Source organism: Muscardinus avellanarius (assembly GCF_963383645.1).
Source record: "Muscardinus avellanarius genome assembly, chromosome: 1".
NCBI classification, from domain to species: domain Eukaryota; kingdom Metazoa; phylum Chordata; class Mammalia; order Rodentia; family Gliridae; genus Muscardinus; species Muscardinus avellanarius.
Genome location: NC_137786.1, coordinates 60,993,776 through 61,011,109, shown reverse-complemented (window position 1 = coordinate 61,011,109; position 17,334 = coordinate 60,993,776). Strand labels below are relative to the sequence as shown.

The 17,334-nt window shown below is 40.5% G+C and overlaps 1 protein-coding gene across 2 annotated transcripts in view; it reads right to left on the bottom strand.

Moving 5' to 3' along the window:
- ARHGEF28 (Rho guanine nucleotide exchange factor 28) overlaps positions 1–17,334 on the bottom strand; it is a gene marked incomplete at both ends in the record, with an annotated part of 271,821 nt that overhangs the window by 106,346 nt on the left and 148,141 nt on the right. For both annotated transcript variants that reach the window (XM_080715727.1, XM_080715728.1), the window contains one exon: positions 2,280–2,401. In XM_080715727.1, the coding sequence (XP_080571853.1) occupies positions 2,280–2,401 (122 nt within the window). The remainder of the gene's footprint in view (positions 1–2,279; positions 2,402–17,334) is intronic.

Here is a 17,334-nt window from a genome sequence, read left to right as displayed (position 1 = left end):
CCGGATGGATTCTCTTTATATGTTGGCTTCATTTGTTTGTTTGCTTGCTTCTTTGACATTATTAAAGCCATTTTTTGGAAATCATCAAAAAATCAAACAATAATAAATACTGGTGAGGATGCGGGGAAATGGGAGCTCATCTATGCTGCTGATTGGATTGCAAATTAGTACAGCCACTATGAAGATCAGTGTGGAGATTCCTCAGAACATTGGAAATGGATCCACAACATGATCAAGCTGTATCACTCCTGGGTATCTTTCTAAAGGAACTGAAACCATAATATTATAATAATATATCCATATTCATGTTTATAGGAGCACAATTCATAACAGCCAAATTATGAAATCAGCCTAAGTGTTCATCAATGGATGAATGGATCATAAAAGTAAGAGATATATTAACACAATGGAATTCTACTTAGCAATCAAGAAGAAGATAATTATATATTATATACCTTATGTTGAATGAGATTAGGTAATCACAGAAAGTGAAGGGTCCTATGTTTTCTCTCATATGTGGAAACTATGGAGCAATTAGAATACCAGAAGGACTTCAGATAATAGAGAAACTTCAGTGAAATGAGGGAGGTGAAGGGGGAGAGGGAGGATCAATGAAGGAATCGCTTCCATAGACATTGTGTGCATATGTGAGAACACCAACACCAATCTTAATATTCTGTATGGAGAGGAGGAAGTGGGGAGGGAGAAAAGGAGGGGGATCCCACTAAGTGTTGTGTGCATATATACCACTATCACTATGACCTACATCATGATGTGAGACTATTATGCACCAATAAAAGTATAAAAATAAAAGTATAAAAATAAAAGTCATTCTTCTCTCACCCAAAATATTCCCAAGTAGAAATTATACCCAAACTTCACTGCTAATTTGGGAAATTTTGCATTTTCAATATATCTTGGAACATGTAAAAACAGTTTTCCCTGTGTAAGATTAAGTCATTTACAATTTAGTTGAGATAAATGGAAATAATATGGCATTTAATAAATTTTTCATTTAACTATTGAGAAATTATGGCCAAAAAAAAAACAGATTCGTTGAAATTATGATGTGACAAATATCTGTACTATCTAAAAATACTGATAAAAGAATCTGAAGAAGACACATGTAAATGGAAAGATAGCCTGAGTTCGTGAATTGAAAGACAGAGTTGTCAAACTGCCCATACTACTCAAAATGATCTACAGACTCCTCCCATGTAAGTCCTGCCAAAATTCCAATGGAATTTTTCACAGAAATAGAAAATCCTAAAATCTGTATGGGACCACAAATACCCCAGAATAGATAGAGCAATCTTGAACAAGAGGAACAAAACTGGAGACATCACACTTCTTGATTTCAAGTTATATTACAAAAGCCAGATGTGGTGGGGCATGCCTACAATCTCAACATTTGGGAGGCTGAAACAGGAGAATTGAAGATTTGAGACTGGCCTCAGCAACTTATGAAAACTCAGCTATTACTCAGTGAGACCCTTTACAACTCACCGAAACTCTGTTACAAAATAAAGAATTAAAAAATAGGGCTGAGAGTATAGCTTGGAGATAGAATTCCCCTGGGTTCCATCCCCAGTACCACAGAAATAAAAATAAATAAATAAATAAATAAATAAATAAATAAATAAGTTTGAATATCATCACATTGGAGGGAAAAAAAAGTAGATGCTGCCACATTCAAACACTCTGCATTTATGATATTTAACTCATAAGTCTCCTTTAGGAAATGGTTGAAAATTCCAAAAGGTTCCCACTTCCCTGTGATATAATAATATTCTGTTTTAATATTAAAATTATATAACATTAGAACATGTTAATAGATTGGTATAAGGATTAAACAAGTTGCTTATGTAACGGCATTATTTGGAGCTAAGACCAGGCACTGGCTCTTTACTGGTTGTTAGACTTGAATACAAATATTGCCCAATCAGGTCATATATGCATTGTTTATTGAAAAGCCATACAGAAGGTATTGGCCACCCACTGCTATTTCCTATTTTGGGCCCACTAAAGAGCTCTCACACTCTTCTCATTGGCAGTGCCCCAAACCCCTCTTTTACAGTGCTTCTTGGTGTGGTAAGATGTGTTTTCTGAAATAAAGACCTATGTTAAATGCTACTAAGACAAGACTCCATAGCAGCATCTTCCAGCTTGCTCTTAGGCTGGAATTTTCAAGGGAGCACAATGATGCTGGATGTATTTCTCACATGCTCAAGTTTTGCAAACAGGTAGAGATCCACCTTGCGCTATCAATCGTGCCTTACCTGATCTATCACCATACAGTTAGCATAGACCTCGTCACCCCCATTCAGCATGCTGGAAAGCCGGCCTGCAGCAAGGAACGTCGGGGAATGCTTGGATTTTTTGTGGGCATCAAAGGAGCGATCTAAAGGAAAATAAAATACAATAGAAGGAATTCATTTTATAGTCAAGCTTTACCTTCTTAGTCAAACCTTAAGAAAAAATCAACAGTGTATTTTTTTTAAAGAGGAGCATTTTGCTATCTTCACACTTTAAGATATATATACAAGTATCTTCTCTTCTATACCCTAATCTTCTGTTATCTAGAAACTTCATGTAGAATAAATAGTTCTAAATAGACAAATATTTACCCACTTCAAACCCTCCATTCCCCATCACTAGGTATCTTTATAAAATCAATTTGATCTTTGCTTTCAATTTTCACCAGATTAAACTAAATTCCATTTCTCCTTATCAATAACATAAAAGCATTAGTTATTGGATTGCTGTGCTCCCCAAAGAACACGACAGGCTCAGACTTAATTGACTCTCACTGAAGAACACAGGGCAGGAGAGGCCTAGCGGTTCTGGCTCCACGCTGCCTGGGGGCGTGCACAATGGGACACATGGAGTTTGCCTTCTGTTTTCATTAGAGAAATGCCTTTGCTTGCCTCCATGTTATTAGCTTCTCTCCACATAGATGAGGTGGCTCAAAGTCCCAGAAAGTGAGGTGTTACTGTATTGCAAGGAAGAAAGAGTTGAAGGCAATTAAACAAATTTGGTCCAAAATTTACTAAATCTCAGATGTCTGGATGGAATTTCTTCATCCATAAAAGTGGATAATTATGTTTCCTCATACTGTAGTTATAAATATGAGTTCAGACACATAAAGCAAGTGATACTAAGTGCTCAATAAACATTTGTCACTATAATTATTTTTAGGTTTGTTATCACTACTATGAATAGTGATTTTTAACCAATTTCAATGTGAAGTAAAAGGCTATTGATACTAGCCATAGTGTATTATACTCATTTGTACTCATAATAGACTATTGATATCTGCAAATGACTTCAAGAGGGTAGATTCAATGTTACATCCATAGCACAGATCATCCTCTCTTATGTTACAGTCATTTTCTTGAATGAGCACAAATGGGTAGCGCTGCCTCCATGCCAGGAATGGCACATGTCCCACTCCCTGTCATACCTACTTCTTAGCATGAAGTCTGGGTGAACCATGAGAGTGAGTTAGGAAATGAAAAACAATTAATAACTGTTGAGCTAATGTACTATAAGCAAAAAAAAAAATCTTTTTTTTTTCTAGAAAGTCCTAGATGATTTAAAAGTTATAAAGATGAATGAGTTATATAAACCAAATGGCCCTGGCTTCAGATTCTGAATCTAAATACACCTCTCCCCCCACTGAACACTAAACAGATTTTATTAAGCTTCTTGAGAAAATATACAAAATAAAGGAAAACAGTTCTTCTAGCTATCACATATTATTTTATTAATTTATTTAAATAGCCAGCAATATAATATACAAAGTCCACAAGTACTTCATCAGTATAAACTTTATGATCAATTACTATACATTTTTATTCTAATTACACAAAAGTAGAGCAAGGTAGGTTCCTAAGGTTATAAATCAAGAACATGACACGCTTCTAATGTGTCTGGAGAAAGAAAACGCTTGCTCATTTGTCATTCTGCAGAATGTTTTAAAAACTATCACAAATGATTCAACGTGGCCCTCTGAACTGTAATTAATCCAGCTTAAGTACTCACAGTACCATATTTTCCAAGACTGTAAACACCTGGCATTTCTGCCATCACATCTGGGGAGCTGTTCATGCTCCTTTTTAATCACTGCCAAATCGAGGCTTCATTGATAACTAGACTAGCCCAAGAACTAATGAAATACAACAAGGCGACTGTAAGCAATGGATGGAATTTAGTTTTTAAGTATAGAATCAAATGAAATATTATCTATAATTGTGTGGTGCCAGTGAATGTATCGCCCATTCCTCTGACCACTCATTTCAGGGATGAGCTGGAATAGAAATTACTACTGCTTTCATAGACTCAGATGAATGGCACTTGGATTCAACTTTTCTTCACAAACACATCTGCTTGCCCTTTGTGGTAGATCAGAATCCATAAAGAGATTGTGGCCAAACAGTAAAGGAAACTACAAGATGGCAGAGGCTGGATACTTCTTCCAAGTTGGGGTCCAATTTGTTTTCAGCATGATTGATTTGATTAGGAGAAAAATAATGAATTTGAGTTATGCAGACAGGTCTACAAGCTCTCAGTTGTAATTTTCAAACCTTGAAAGCTCTGAAAAATCAAAATTATTTTTCATACATTTGCCTCAAATCATATTTGGTGGTAAAACCTGACCTGAGCTCAGACTCAGTCTTTAATTGCCCCACTGTGGGCAATTAAACATTTATTGCATTTTGCCACAGAAATATTACCATGCTTGTTGATGGCTTTGCGTCAGTGTCTACTATAAGAGTCAGTCAGTCTCATCATGCACAGTATAAGCATCATGCCACAAAGATCTGAAAATTCAGAATTTCCAAACAAATCTGGTCCCAAGAGTTTCAAAGAAGAAATTGTGGTTGTCTACAAAAAAATGATCCCTACTATTATTAGACCAACACTTCCCAAGCTTTCATCATCCTACTACCAAATTCATAACTTTGCCACAGATAGTACCACACTCTTTAGTTAGAACTTTTCTCTATAATGACTCATCTTTTTTCTTTAAATAACATTATTTCTTAAAGAAATAACCTTATCCTCACTGGGAACAGAAAGCCAAGATTCCCTGTCCAAAGTAGAGGGAATTAATATTCTAAAGTCGATGAAAGTAAAGCAACAAAGTTAAAATTCTAAATAGAGCCCTCTATCCAAGCTGGGAGTCTGAGAGGCATGTTCTCTTCTGGAATTCTGAAGGATTCTAGAAGTGTTAAAGGTAAAGGCATACTAAGCTGGGACTTTCTCCTTCAGTCAACAGAAAGATCAAAAGAAAACTAACAAGGAAATACCTCTTTCACTATAGGATTCAGTGTGGTGTCAGGATGTCCATCTCCACGATGGACGGCTCCCAAAGGAGTCCACTTTTGATTTGCTCATCATTTTGTCTCTGCAGTAATGGTTCCAGGGTGACAGCGTCGTGTAGAGGGGAGGAGGGGCATGACTGTACAAGAGCATGTACAAGAGCGAAGAGGGAAAATCCGTCTCCACACTAATTTCTGTCACCCACAAACTGCCATGTAGATTTATTGGGATCACTTGTTGCAACTGTTTGTAAAATTGGTTCAACTATTTATAAAATGCAAGTATCTTTTGGGAGCATCCAAAGTCTCTACTTGTCAAAGAACATCTCAAGATAACATGATCTAGAAGACCGATAAGCCGGAAAATGATGCAGACTAATGGGCCCACACCTTTATTAACTTCAACATTAGTCAGGTAATGAGCTTTCAATCATCAGAATAATATTTTGTAAAGAAAATGAATCTCTAAGAGTACTTTTAAGTAAACACCAGATCCTTATACACAAGTGGCTAATTGTTCTACTTATTTCAGTCCAAAGAAAAAGCTTCAATGGTTTCCCTTTTTTTAAAAAACAAAGATTGATATTTTCAAGACTTTTAAGAAATATGATTTTATTACTTCCATATGTAACTACTTCAGTAGCAAATTAAGCAAAAAATGACTGACTTTCCCAAAATATCCTTCAGGTCCTTTTCCAATGAGCATATAAAAATAATTTGCAATGAGAATACAAGCTGTTTGTCTTAATGAATGCTGTTATGTAAATAACTTTCCTTAGCAAAAAGTTAACCTTAGCCGGGCACGGTGGCACAGGCCGGTAATCCTGGTACTTGGGATTACAAGTATGAGACAGAAGGATCACAGTTTGAGGTCAGTTTCAGCAACTTAGTGAGACCCTGTTTTAAAATAAAAATAAAAAGGGACTTGGGTTTAGCTCAGAGGTATAATGTCCATGGCTCAATCCAAATATCCCCCCTTCCACACACATACACACAAATCAACCTTAGAGTTTTTCTAATATGTGGTGGTGCCATATTTCAAAGAAAGTATAACAATAACTAAAACTCAACTCCCATCCAAGTGGCTACAAATTTTAAATTAGTAAAGGGTAGTGAACTCCAAGAGTTAAAAGAGCATGGGCCCTAGAACTAGACTGCCTGGATTCAAGTCTTCACTCTACAGTCTATTAGCTGTGTGACCTGGAACAAGTTACTTAGCCTTTCTGTGTCTCTATTTCCCAACCGGTAAACCAGGATACAATCTATTTATCTCATAGAATTATTGTGAGGATTAAATACATTAATATTTTAAGTGAACCTGACATACAGTAAGCACTAGTAATAAAAAACATTATATAGATGCTTATTACTGTGAACTTGTATAGTTTTGATATTTTTAAATCATTTTGATGCTTGAAAAAAAAATACTTCCATCCTTGACAATAACTCTGTTGGTTTTAAAACAACCCAAGGCAACTGGACTGCCCCAAACATTCCATCGGCTCCACAAAGAGCCTACGACGTTTATTTCAGACCTAACTCATGGTAAGAAATTTTGCAGGACAAGGAAACTGAAAAACATAAAACATGTCGAGAAAAAAGAAAAAAACTGTCAAACTGCCGGATGCAGCTCCCACATGAAGGAGAGGGTCACAGGAAACTGGAGGGATTGCAAGTACAGCACCAACAGCCAAGTCGGGAGAGCAGAGGGAGGATCTCAGGAACCAAGATGCCCTGACATGACCAAGTGGACTCGAGCCAGCCTCTCCCTGCAGAGCGCCTGGAGGATCAACAGAGGCGGCAGTGGCAGGGGATCCCCAATGCTCCCCTCTCCCAGCTCTCCCAGCCCAGGGCTGTGTAACCAGATCTTGGTAACTTGACCACCACCACCTCCCCTGCCCCCAGCAGAAATTTTCACCCACACTTCCTTGCTCTCCTAGATGTTCTAGTTAGGGCACCCAGGAGACACGGAAAGTGAACACATTTCATCCATAAGAAGAAGGGGACTCGGTGCTAGGAAGGGCAGAGGGAGGGCAGCTCCCTTCCCTCTGACATGTACAACTACCCCAAATCCAGCAGGAAACAGCTAACAGCACAAGGCAGCCTGGACCTCAGCAACCTGATTTCTAATGAAATCCAACCATCCCCACATCACTCACACACACACACACACACACACACACACACACACACACACACACACACACACCTAAGGCCTGGTAGTGAAAGGAAAATGCAGCTTACACGTCTGGTTATGTAAGAGGCCCACGCCTCCACGTAAACAGGCTGCAAGCCTGGTTTGGCGAAGCTGGGTGCCAGACTCTCGCCTGCCAAAGACAGGTGAGAGCCGCTCCACCCAGAAATCTCTTAACATGGCGGGGCAGCTTGGTTTCATTCATTCATTCAACTTGTTTTGTTTTAAACCTAGAAGTTTATGAGCCGAGCAGGACTTAACGAGAATGCTTAGCCACAATGAGATGGGTAGGACTTACTCTAGAGTTAGTTCCCAGCACTCTAGTGAAAGAGTGCCCACATGGCCTCCCGAGGCAGAAGCTGTGGTCAGTTCTGTCCCACACCCTGTGACCCTCAGCGGCATCTGGCGCAGTGGCTCGCCCCCTCCTCACCCTCAGCCTCCAGCACACCACTCTCCCTCCCACCTCAGTGACCTTTCCTTCCGGGTCCCGGGGACTGCTTCCTCCTCACCTGCACAGCTTGTCAAGTCCAGCTGCTCTGAGGCCAGGTCTCTGTCTCTCCGTTCCCTCCCTGGGTCAGCTGACAATACAATGTCACAGGTCATCACATGGGGGTAACTCTCAGTCCAGACCCCTCCTCTAAATGATGACTGCCACCTCCAATATTCCCACTGCGTCTTCCAGCAGCCATACCCAGTGTGAACGGCCCAAAGCAGGACTCTTTATCCCTCCTATGGCCACCTGCTCCTCCCAGGAAATGATGCCCATGGCTTCCCTTGGAGCCACTTTCTTTCATGACTAAGATTCTGAATCTGAGCTCCTTTCAGCCCAGCACAAGCTACCGCTGCCTCCTTCCTAGATTATTGTGGCGGTGGTGGTCACCCAGCTGGCCTCCCGCTGCCACTCCTGCCCTCTGCAGCTTATTCTACACAACCACCCCAAATCCAAAGGAAACCCATCATGCTACTGCTCTTCAGAATTCTCCAATGGCTTCTTGTCTCCTTCTGAGAGAAAGCCACACTTCACCAGGACCCACAGTGGCTCACGTCACCTGCCCCTCCTGCATCCCAGCCAACCTCTCCAAGTCCAGCCACACTGGCCTCCTTGCTGTCCTGGGCCTCAGGCCATTTGAAACACTTCTACTCCCTCTGCCAGCACTGGTCTTCCATGGGATGTCCAGGAACCTTGCTTGCTCACTTTCTTACAATCTCTGCTCATACATGCTCATATCAGAGGCATGATGCTAATTACCATTATATACAAAATGGTAACCCCAACAGCTTGCTTTATTTTCTCCTATACCACTTATTATCATCTAGCGATCAGTAACTCAAAAATATGACTGTTTAATCTTTGGCTTTAAAATATCAGATGCATAATACCCTTTCACTAAAGGGATACTGAGACAATCAGGCAGAATTTCAAAATAAAGTCACTGGGAAAAATAGATTTTTTCCCCTTCCCAAAGGGAGGAAGCAGAAGCAAAATATGAGATACATATTATAGTCAGCATCTATTAAACACCTGTTTTATATTGGACAATTATACTGGATACTACTTCTATGGCAGTTAACATAGATGTGTTTACGATGAACAAGGCACTTAACATATATATTAACTCAATTAATCTCCAAAGCAACCCTTTTTTGTGGTACTGGGGATTGAACCCAAGGCGGTTCTACCCCCAAGCTATATGCCCAGCCCTTTTTATTTTGAAACAAGATCTCAGTAAGTTGCTGAGATTGGCTTTGAACCTGTGATCCTCCTGTTTCAGCCTCCAAGTACTGGGATTAGAGGCATGCAGCACCATGCCCAGTTGAAAAACAACCCTTTGAAGTACTATTTATTACTGCCATTGGGCAGCTAAGGAAACAGGTGCCATTTAAGTAATTTCCCAAGGTCACACAGCCAGGAAATGGCAGCTTTACTCAGGTACCCTTCTAAGTGATTCCATGTACTTTATTTAATAATTGAGGTTACTGAATGTCCTATTTTGAAACAAAGAAACTGGTATTCAAGCAATGCCTGGTATTTTCCCATTAAGAAGCGTCATTAATGTGTTATAGCTTGATTTGTACCTAGGTATGCTTGCCTATTTCCTGGATCTGTTAGTCACTCTGGTGACTTGCTGCCAGGATGTGACAACATGAATCTTGCTGAGAAAACATTCATAAAACAGCAAATATATAATTTTACTTTGTTAAGTAACATAACATTCAAAATACTAAAGGGAAAAAGAACAAAGAAGCCAACTGATATCTCTCCATGATAATGTATATAAACACCTTTTATGTTCAACTCTTTGCCACCTATAATTTGTAGATTTTTACCAATAAACATATTTATACCTAAAATACAAGAAAAGTCAGAATTTTTAATGTGACTCTTATATAGAAGAGCAGCTACATAATTTCATGCAAAATAATAGGTTATCAGTAAGTTGACCATACCAGATAATATATATATAAATGTATTAACTGGAAATATCTTCCCTAAAAGCATACAGTGTTGTTTTTTGTCATCTGCCAACTGGATTCTCCATAACTACATGAAGCATTATCATATTCATTTTGTAGACAAGAAGTTGAGGCCCAGAGAGCAATTTAGCCTGCCCAGCTTATTAAACAATTAAACCAGGATACAAACTCAATGCTAAGAGAGGTCAAATCCTACCACTTATCCCTATAATACTCCATCTCCCAGTTTCCCCAACTTAAATGGGCTTTTGCCAAGCTCTAAAACATAAAAAGTTGTTTTCACCAATGGTTTTAGTGTGATCCAGAAGAAAGAAAACACCCAGCCTCACAACGAAAGTGAACATTCCAGAGGCAAACTATCATTTATCTCCTTGATGATTCCTTCTCTAAGGTTCTCTTAGGGTTTTTCTGATATTAGTCTTGGCTCTTCTGAGTTGGACCTGAGGTTACAGACTTGATCCATCCAAATTCCAAAATTATCCTCAGCCCAGGAATTTCCTGTAGGTCACATGTAGACTGAAGTTACTTTGTGGATTTTAGTCTGAACCAAGAGGTGTCTAAGAAAAAACAGAGACCACTGTCCACTAAACAAAGAATCTCTAAACATCTGTCCAAATACCCAGAGCTCCCACAGAACTTACCTCTCCTTCATGGGATCCTGTAAAAAGAAAAGCAAATCCTAGGATAAAATCAAGCCTCCCAGACCAGTCCTGTAAACAACAGTGATGGCTAAGGACAGAAGCCAACGGATTCCAGAGGTGAGAACCATTTCTCCAGCCCTCTCCCTTGGAACAGAGGTTTTCAATAACAAGTACAACTGGGTTTTCTAAAATCAAGTTCTTAAAAAAAAAGTCCTAGTCTGCTACTTTGAAAGTCCCAATAGTCAAAATTATTCAAGAAAGCAAGCCTTTCCTCTCATAACACATGAGAAGCATAGAGGATGGGGGCAGGGATAGAATCCTCTGAGGGCAATAATTTCCCCCAAATCTTTCCATGCCCTCATACCTAATTATAGCAGCACAAAGTAGCTTTCAAGAGTACATCTGTTTATGCTTGGGAAAGGACTCTCAAGTGTGTAAATAACTTGCTTCTGCCCTTGATTCCCCTAAGCAATCAAGTAGATATTCAGTCATGTGTGGTGTGTGGACTTTGGTGTGATTATATTTAATCAACAATTCCTTTCCTTCTTGATGCAATTCTCTATGGCCTAAAGCAAATTAGTCCACATAAAGGAAAAAAATGGCAAACCAATGGGGGGGGGGGACTAAGACATTATACAAACATTGGGATAGAAGCAAAAGATATCAAATAGAAAGTGGCAGGATTTTGTCAAGACCATTTCAAGTGACTCTGAAAATGTAAACAAACTGATATGGAAGATGCTCCCATAGGTCATCACGAGGAACTTGATAAATAATTCAAATTGTGGAAAGACCCTGGCATCCAAAATCTATGGAAAGACACAGCATATTATTCACTTAAAATGTCATAAGGAACTTCAATTCTCTTATCTTATATAGTGCTTATCTCTAGAGCCATGTGTTTTTGTCTTCTCAAATATCCTCAAAAGTTATTGAGTTATACTATAAATGAGAAACTATGCTAGCAAAATATTAAACTATCCTTGAAAATATAATATTTTTTCACTTATTTTTATGTGTCTTTATTAAGAAAACATTTTTGTGTGGTAGTAAGAACTAAACTCAGGGGCATTCTCCTTCAGAGCTACACATCCAGCTATTTTATTTTTAATTTTGAAACAGGGTCTCACTAAGTTACCTCACAGGCCTTGAATCTAGCCAATAAGATCATTTTAAATGAATGAACACCAAGTACTATCTAGCATTTCTACAAATTATTCTGAGTTTCTTTTTATTGAGAAACTCTACTGAATTTCTGAAACCTATTCTGCTATCCTGAGCAACTCTGGGGTACCTCTAGTTAGGAAAGCATGGAAAATGGCTGGGTATGGGATTTCTTAGAATGAATAACCAGGACTTTCCATTGCTGGGGATGACAAAGATCAAAGGGATGAGACAAGTGGCTTCCCTGTCTGTGAGGAGCCATCTGAGACAGACTGGAGCTCTCTGAGAATAGACGCTTTTCTGGTTTCCATCTGCGGCTCTGAAGGAGATCACCTTACAAGATGCCACATTTCATCACAAGGACAAGCACCACCAAGCACCCTGGGTAGAAGAGCAAAGTCAAGACACAAGGCCTGGATCCCCCTCCCTGGGCACTCTTAGTAAGAATGGGACTCTTAAGGTTGTCAGGGCTTGCAAAGAAGCAAAAATCAGCTGAGTTGAGCACTCAGAGCCCACCTTAGGGTTTACCATGGTGTAAAGGAAGAGACTGTATGGCAGAAGTTTGGGGGAAGCATCTGGGTCAGTGGCCAGGGTGTAGATCCCAATCTTCTATGGCATAAGAGCCAGGGTAAGGCCAGGAGAATCACCAGGTCCTGACCAATACCAGGGAGAATATCCCAGTCACATACCTCGGTCACAGATGCTAGCAACAAAGCAGTCATGCCTCAGGGAGGAGCTGGGCCGGCTAAGGCCAGGAGCAGAGGCCAGGGACGCCCAGAAGGCACTCTGCCCACTCAAGGATCGGGTGCCCTCCTACCACCAACTGCCCTCCACCCTTACCAGGAAATCACATGCAAGGAAGAGGAAGGGGGAAGAAATCTGAGTGCTGAGTATTTTACTTAAAGACACTAAGTAGTTACTGAAAATGACTTGTTTACATTAATACTTCAGGCCACATTTTCTATATGAACTCTTTTCCCCTCACCGCATACAGAGTAGGACTTCATGAATCGAAGATAGATTATGAACAAAATGAAGAGTTTCTGGATGCAGTGCAGGGTCACTTGGTACATCAATATTCTTTTAAATCTTTGCCAATTGCTTTCTGTGATCCAAGTGCTGGAGATATGGGAACAGATTGGCCAGCCTCCACCTTCAAGGAACTCAGTGTCTCAAGCTATATATGTTTAAAAAAATAGCTATGATATAGAATGAGAGGGATATCGTTAAAATATTCACCAGGCAGAGGGGCAGAAGGATAGAATGACCTCTGAGAAAATTCAGGTTAAGACCTGGATAAGGACCTTTGAGCTGCATCTTGAAGGACACATTGGAAATTTCTAGTTGAAAGTGAAAAAGTATTCACCTGACTTTTCTAAAATAAAAGTAAAAGAGGTGGAAGGAAACCCAGGGGAATTCTACATCCGAGTTATATTTCTAGCCCTTTTTTATTTGGGGTTTTGAAATAGAGTCTCACTAGGTTTCTGAGAGTCTTGCTACATTGCTGAGGTTGTCCTTGAACCTACAATTCTCCTGTCTCAGCCTCCTGAGTACAAGTGTGTGTCATAATGCCTGGTGAAATAAAATCATTTAATATCCAAGGTGTGGGAAGTAGGGCCTTGAGCGGCCACAGGGTGCCTCGGAGACTAGAACAGGGCCTGGAACACAGCAGGACCTTGCCACCCATTTGCTTCCCTTTATATCTTCGCAGCACTTCCTCCTACTTTTTCCTACTAATGGCTTCTACTCCAATCCTTCCAGCACTACCCCAAAAAGAAAGATATCTCTCTCCAAGTTCCAGTTGGAATAAATCCCAAGGAAGGATTCTGATTGGCTATGTTTGAAGGTCATATGTTCATCCTTGGCCAATCCCTACAGCCAGGCAAGAAAGGTGCTGTGACTGGTCCAGTCTGGGTAGACTGCCCATACCGCTGTACCCAGGAAGGCAAGGGCATGTGAGACAGTGGAAGCATCACTGGGACTCATGGCCAGAGCCATGGAAGAAGACCCTCTAAAGAATGTGAATGCTGTTCAGCAAAGTGAAGAATGCTAAGCAGACCAAACCAATTGCCCAGGCCCATGGAACACTTGACATCACACTACATTTTCCATATCCTCATGAATCAATAGTCCACATGCCTAGGCTATTTTCCTTTACTCTGATGCACTATTATGTCTGATTCTACCCATCTGCTTAGAGATATAACCCCTCTTGTTAAAAGCCCACCAGTTCATCACAGTTTAGAGAAATGACACTCCTTTCATGATGCCTTCCATCCTGGTCTCTTCACCTTGAACTTGAACAGTAAATTCATCCTAATCTTTCCTATGGGTCTTAAATAACTTTATACCTTAGGTAATGTATCTTACTAAGAAACCATTGGTCAGTCCCTCCTCAAAACTAGGAGTGGTGGAGAAGTCTCCTAAACATGGAGATAAGACATTGTAATACTGTCTCCTTTCCCCCCTATAGAGATTAATGGAGAAGATACATTGCCCAACAATTTGAGCTAGCCAGAAATAAAGAAAAAATCACTTTTAAAAATTTAGCTAAGTATTTGTTTAACTAAAGGGAGCCATGAGGAGTATGTGGCTGCATTGTCTGGCAAAGGGATTGCAATGGGCTTTCTCTCCTCTGCTGACAAAGTCAGACCATAGGCAGGGTCTGGGATTAAAATGCTCTATATGAGGGTAAGCACTCTCTTTATTGAGATCCAAAGAAATCTTAGCAGGTTCAATAAACTTTATAAACAATGCTTCTCTTCCTTAATAAAGATTCCCACAGTGACTCATTTCTCCTATGGTATTCAGGCATCCTCGGAGTAATTTCTGGAGTCATCTGTGTGCATGTGTATGTTCATTGAAACTTCATGAAAGGGAGGAAGGGAAAGAGGAAAAGAACAAGTAAACCCATGAGTTAAAAGTCACTCATTAAAACTCTTGACATGTCATCATACCTCTAAATATTTACTAAGTCAAAAAAGAAAAAAAAAGCCAAAACAGTAGCCTCATGCTTTTCCTTTTCATTCCTAGTCTCTCTAATTGTGCCTTTCTCTGTCTGGGACAAACCTGTGGGCTTTTCAGGACACCCTGAAAACATGCTCACTCCATCTCTTTCTCACTTCATCCTGCCTCCAAGCACCTGGCCATCTGTTTCCAGATCAAACCAGTGATATAAGTAGCACATCAGTATGAAGGGAGAGGTCTCATAGCTAAAAACAGCTCCCACATCTTGTTCCCCTAGAGTTTCCCATGCCACCTTGTTTCCTAGTCAAAAGCATCAAAGGAGAAGGAGATGCTAAGAGAGTAAGACACACTAATACCTTTTGACCTCAAGGCAGCACCTCACTGAATTTCAGCATCACTTACCTCTACTAAGGTGGTGAAACAGAACAAAACCTCGCAAGTCCAGTTCCCTGGTCCTGCTACCTATTGGCTCTGATATTGGACAACTCATTTCCCTCTCTGAACCTCAGAGTCTCCAACTAATAAATGAAGGTGACAACCACATCTAACAGGCAGGTCGTCTACAACACGTGTGGAAAACACTTCATTCACCTATCATTCTTTCATTCATTTTCCTTCCTTATTCTACCATGACACTATTTTCACCATTTCCTGATATGGCCTTAAGAATAACTTTAAAACTCTATTAGTCCACTTCCCACTGCTATAAAAAAAATACCTGAAGTTAAGTAACTTATATAAAAAAGGATTCATTTAGCTCACCTTTTTAAAAGTTTACAGTCCCAACAGCATAGCACCAGGTAAAGGCTCTGGTGAGGGTCCCTTAGCTATGTCACATCATGGCAATGGCATCATGACAGGCATGTGTGTGAGGGAGAAAATCCCATGTGAGACAGGAAGACAGACAGCAGGAAAAGCAGGAAAAAGCCAGTCTTGTTCTTTTATAATAACCCTTTCTTGAGAATTAACCAGGGTCTCACAAGAGCTACTTTAATCCCTTCCAAAGTCAATGTCACCAATGACCTAGTGACCCCCCCCATTAGGACCCATCTCTTAAAGGTAGCACAACCTCTTAAAAGTCCCACCTAAGAAACCAAACTTCCAACACATGAACCATTTGGGGGCACACTTATACCATATCCAAATTACAGCACTCTCTAAGCCTCAGTTTTTTTTACCTATAAAAACAGAGACAATATCTTTATTATAATTGTTTTGAGAATCAAATAGCATACATATCAAATACCTACTATAGCTTAGTAAAAACAGTTGTTATTGTGATTAATAAAGTACCACAAATATTAGTTATTTTGACTAAGATTACAGAAAATTTAGTAATATCTAAGCTTCTCAAGGTTGTCGAGATTTCTGATGTGCATAGCCTCTATTGGCAACTGTCGGCTGGTCTTGCACCAGCCAAGGGGGAAAAGCACTTGTTCACACTTTACATAATGAGGCATATGATATGAGCTGGAGTAGGAGAGAGTGGAGAAGTTGCACAAGTGGATGAAAGGCAAGAAGAAAAGGCAAGAAGGAAATTTCAACATTTCCTGGAGCCCGAGAACTGAGGCTAAAGCATCCATTTGAAAGGCTGAATGATAACTATGGGAGCCACAGGTCAGGTCCAATACCTCATTTTAAAATCTTTGATTAGATGGCGACCCACAAAAGCAGGGCTTAAGAGCCCCGCTAACAACAAATATCCATTACCACAAAATCAGCGCCTTTCAAAGCCAGAAAACAACATCACCAGAGAAACAAAAAAAATCACCAGGCTCCAGAGAGAAAGCGGACTGAGAACAGAGCCACAGAGGAGATCCACACGCCCGAGGACGCGGAAGACGCAGCAGCAGCGCCATACTGCCGGAGGCACCGGCGAATTCACGGGACGGCCACAGCAAGCCGAGGGGAGCCGCTGCGGAACAGCCAGGCGGGATTTCTCGGCGCAGAGGACATCTAAAGCTCCCAGTGTCTGAGCTCAGCACACGCTGCAGGGATTCAGAGTGGAATTCAAAACCAGGAAAAAAAAACGCCAGCCCAACAGCCGAGGGCGTAGCAGCGGCACCATATTGCCACCGGCGGCAGCAGCACCGAATTCACTACAGCTACATCTGCGTACTCAAGAACAGTGAGTCAAATTGCGGGCCACAGCGGAGAAATCCCAGTACTGTACTCACTGGGACTTGACCCAGTGGGACAGGGGCGGTGGCAGTGATATCACACCATAGGAGAACGTGCAACCTGGCACCCCCCACAGTCTAAAGCAGCCTCTATCGACTCTCTGGGTCGGAGACTCTGTGATACAACCCAGTAAAGGAGTAGTGGGGTCTGAGATACTACTGACTTGAGATCCAGAGCACCTTAAGTGAAGTCATAGTGACCCAAGGGAAGAACCCAGAGAAGGCACAAACTTCCGAAATCATGGGAAAGAGGAATAACACTGGAGCAATGAATGCTCACAACCCCACAACATCAGAACCCGATAAAACAGAAAATCAGAGATTTCTAGAAGATCAAATCAGGAAAATAACTGTAGAAATAATAGAGGTGCTTCGAAAAGAACTCAGAG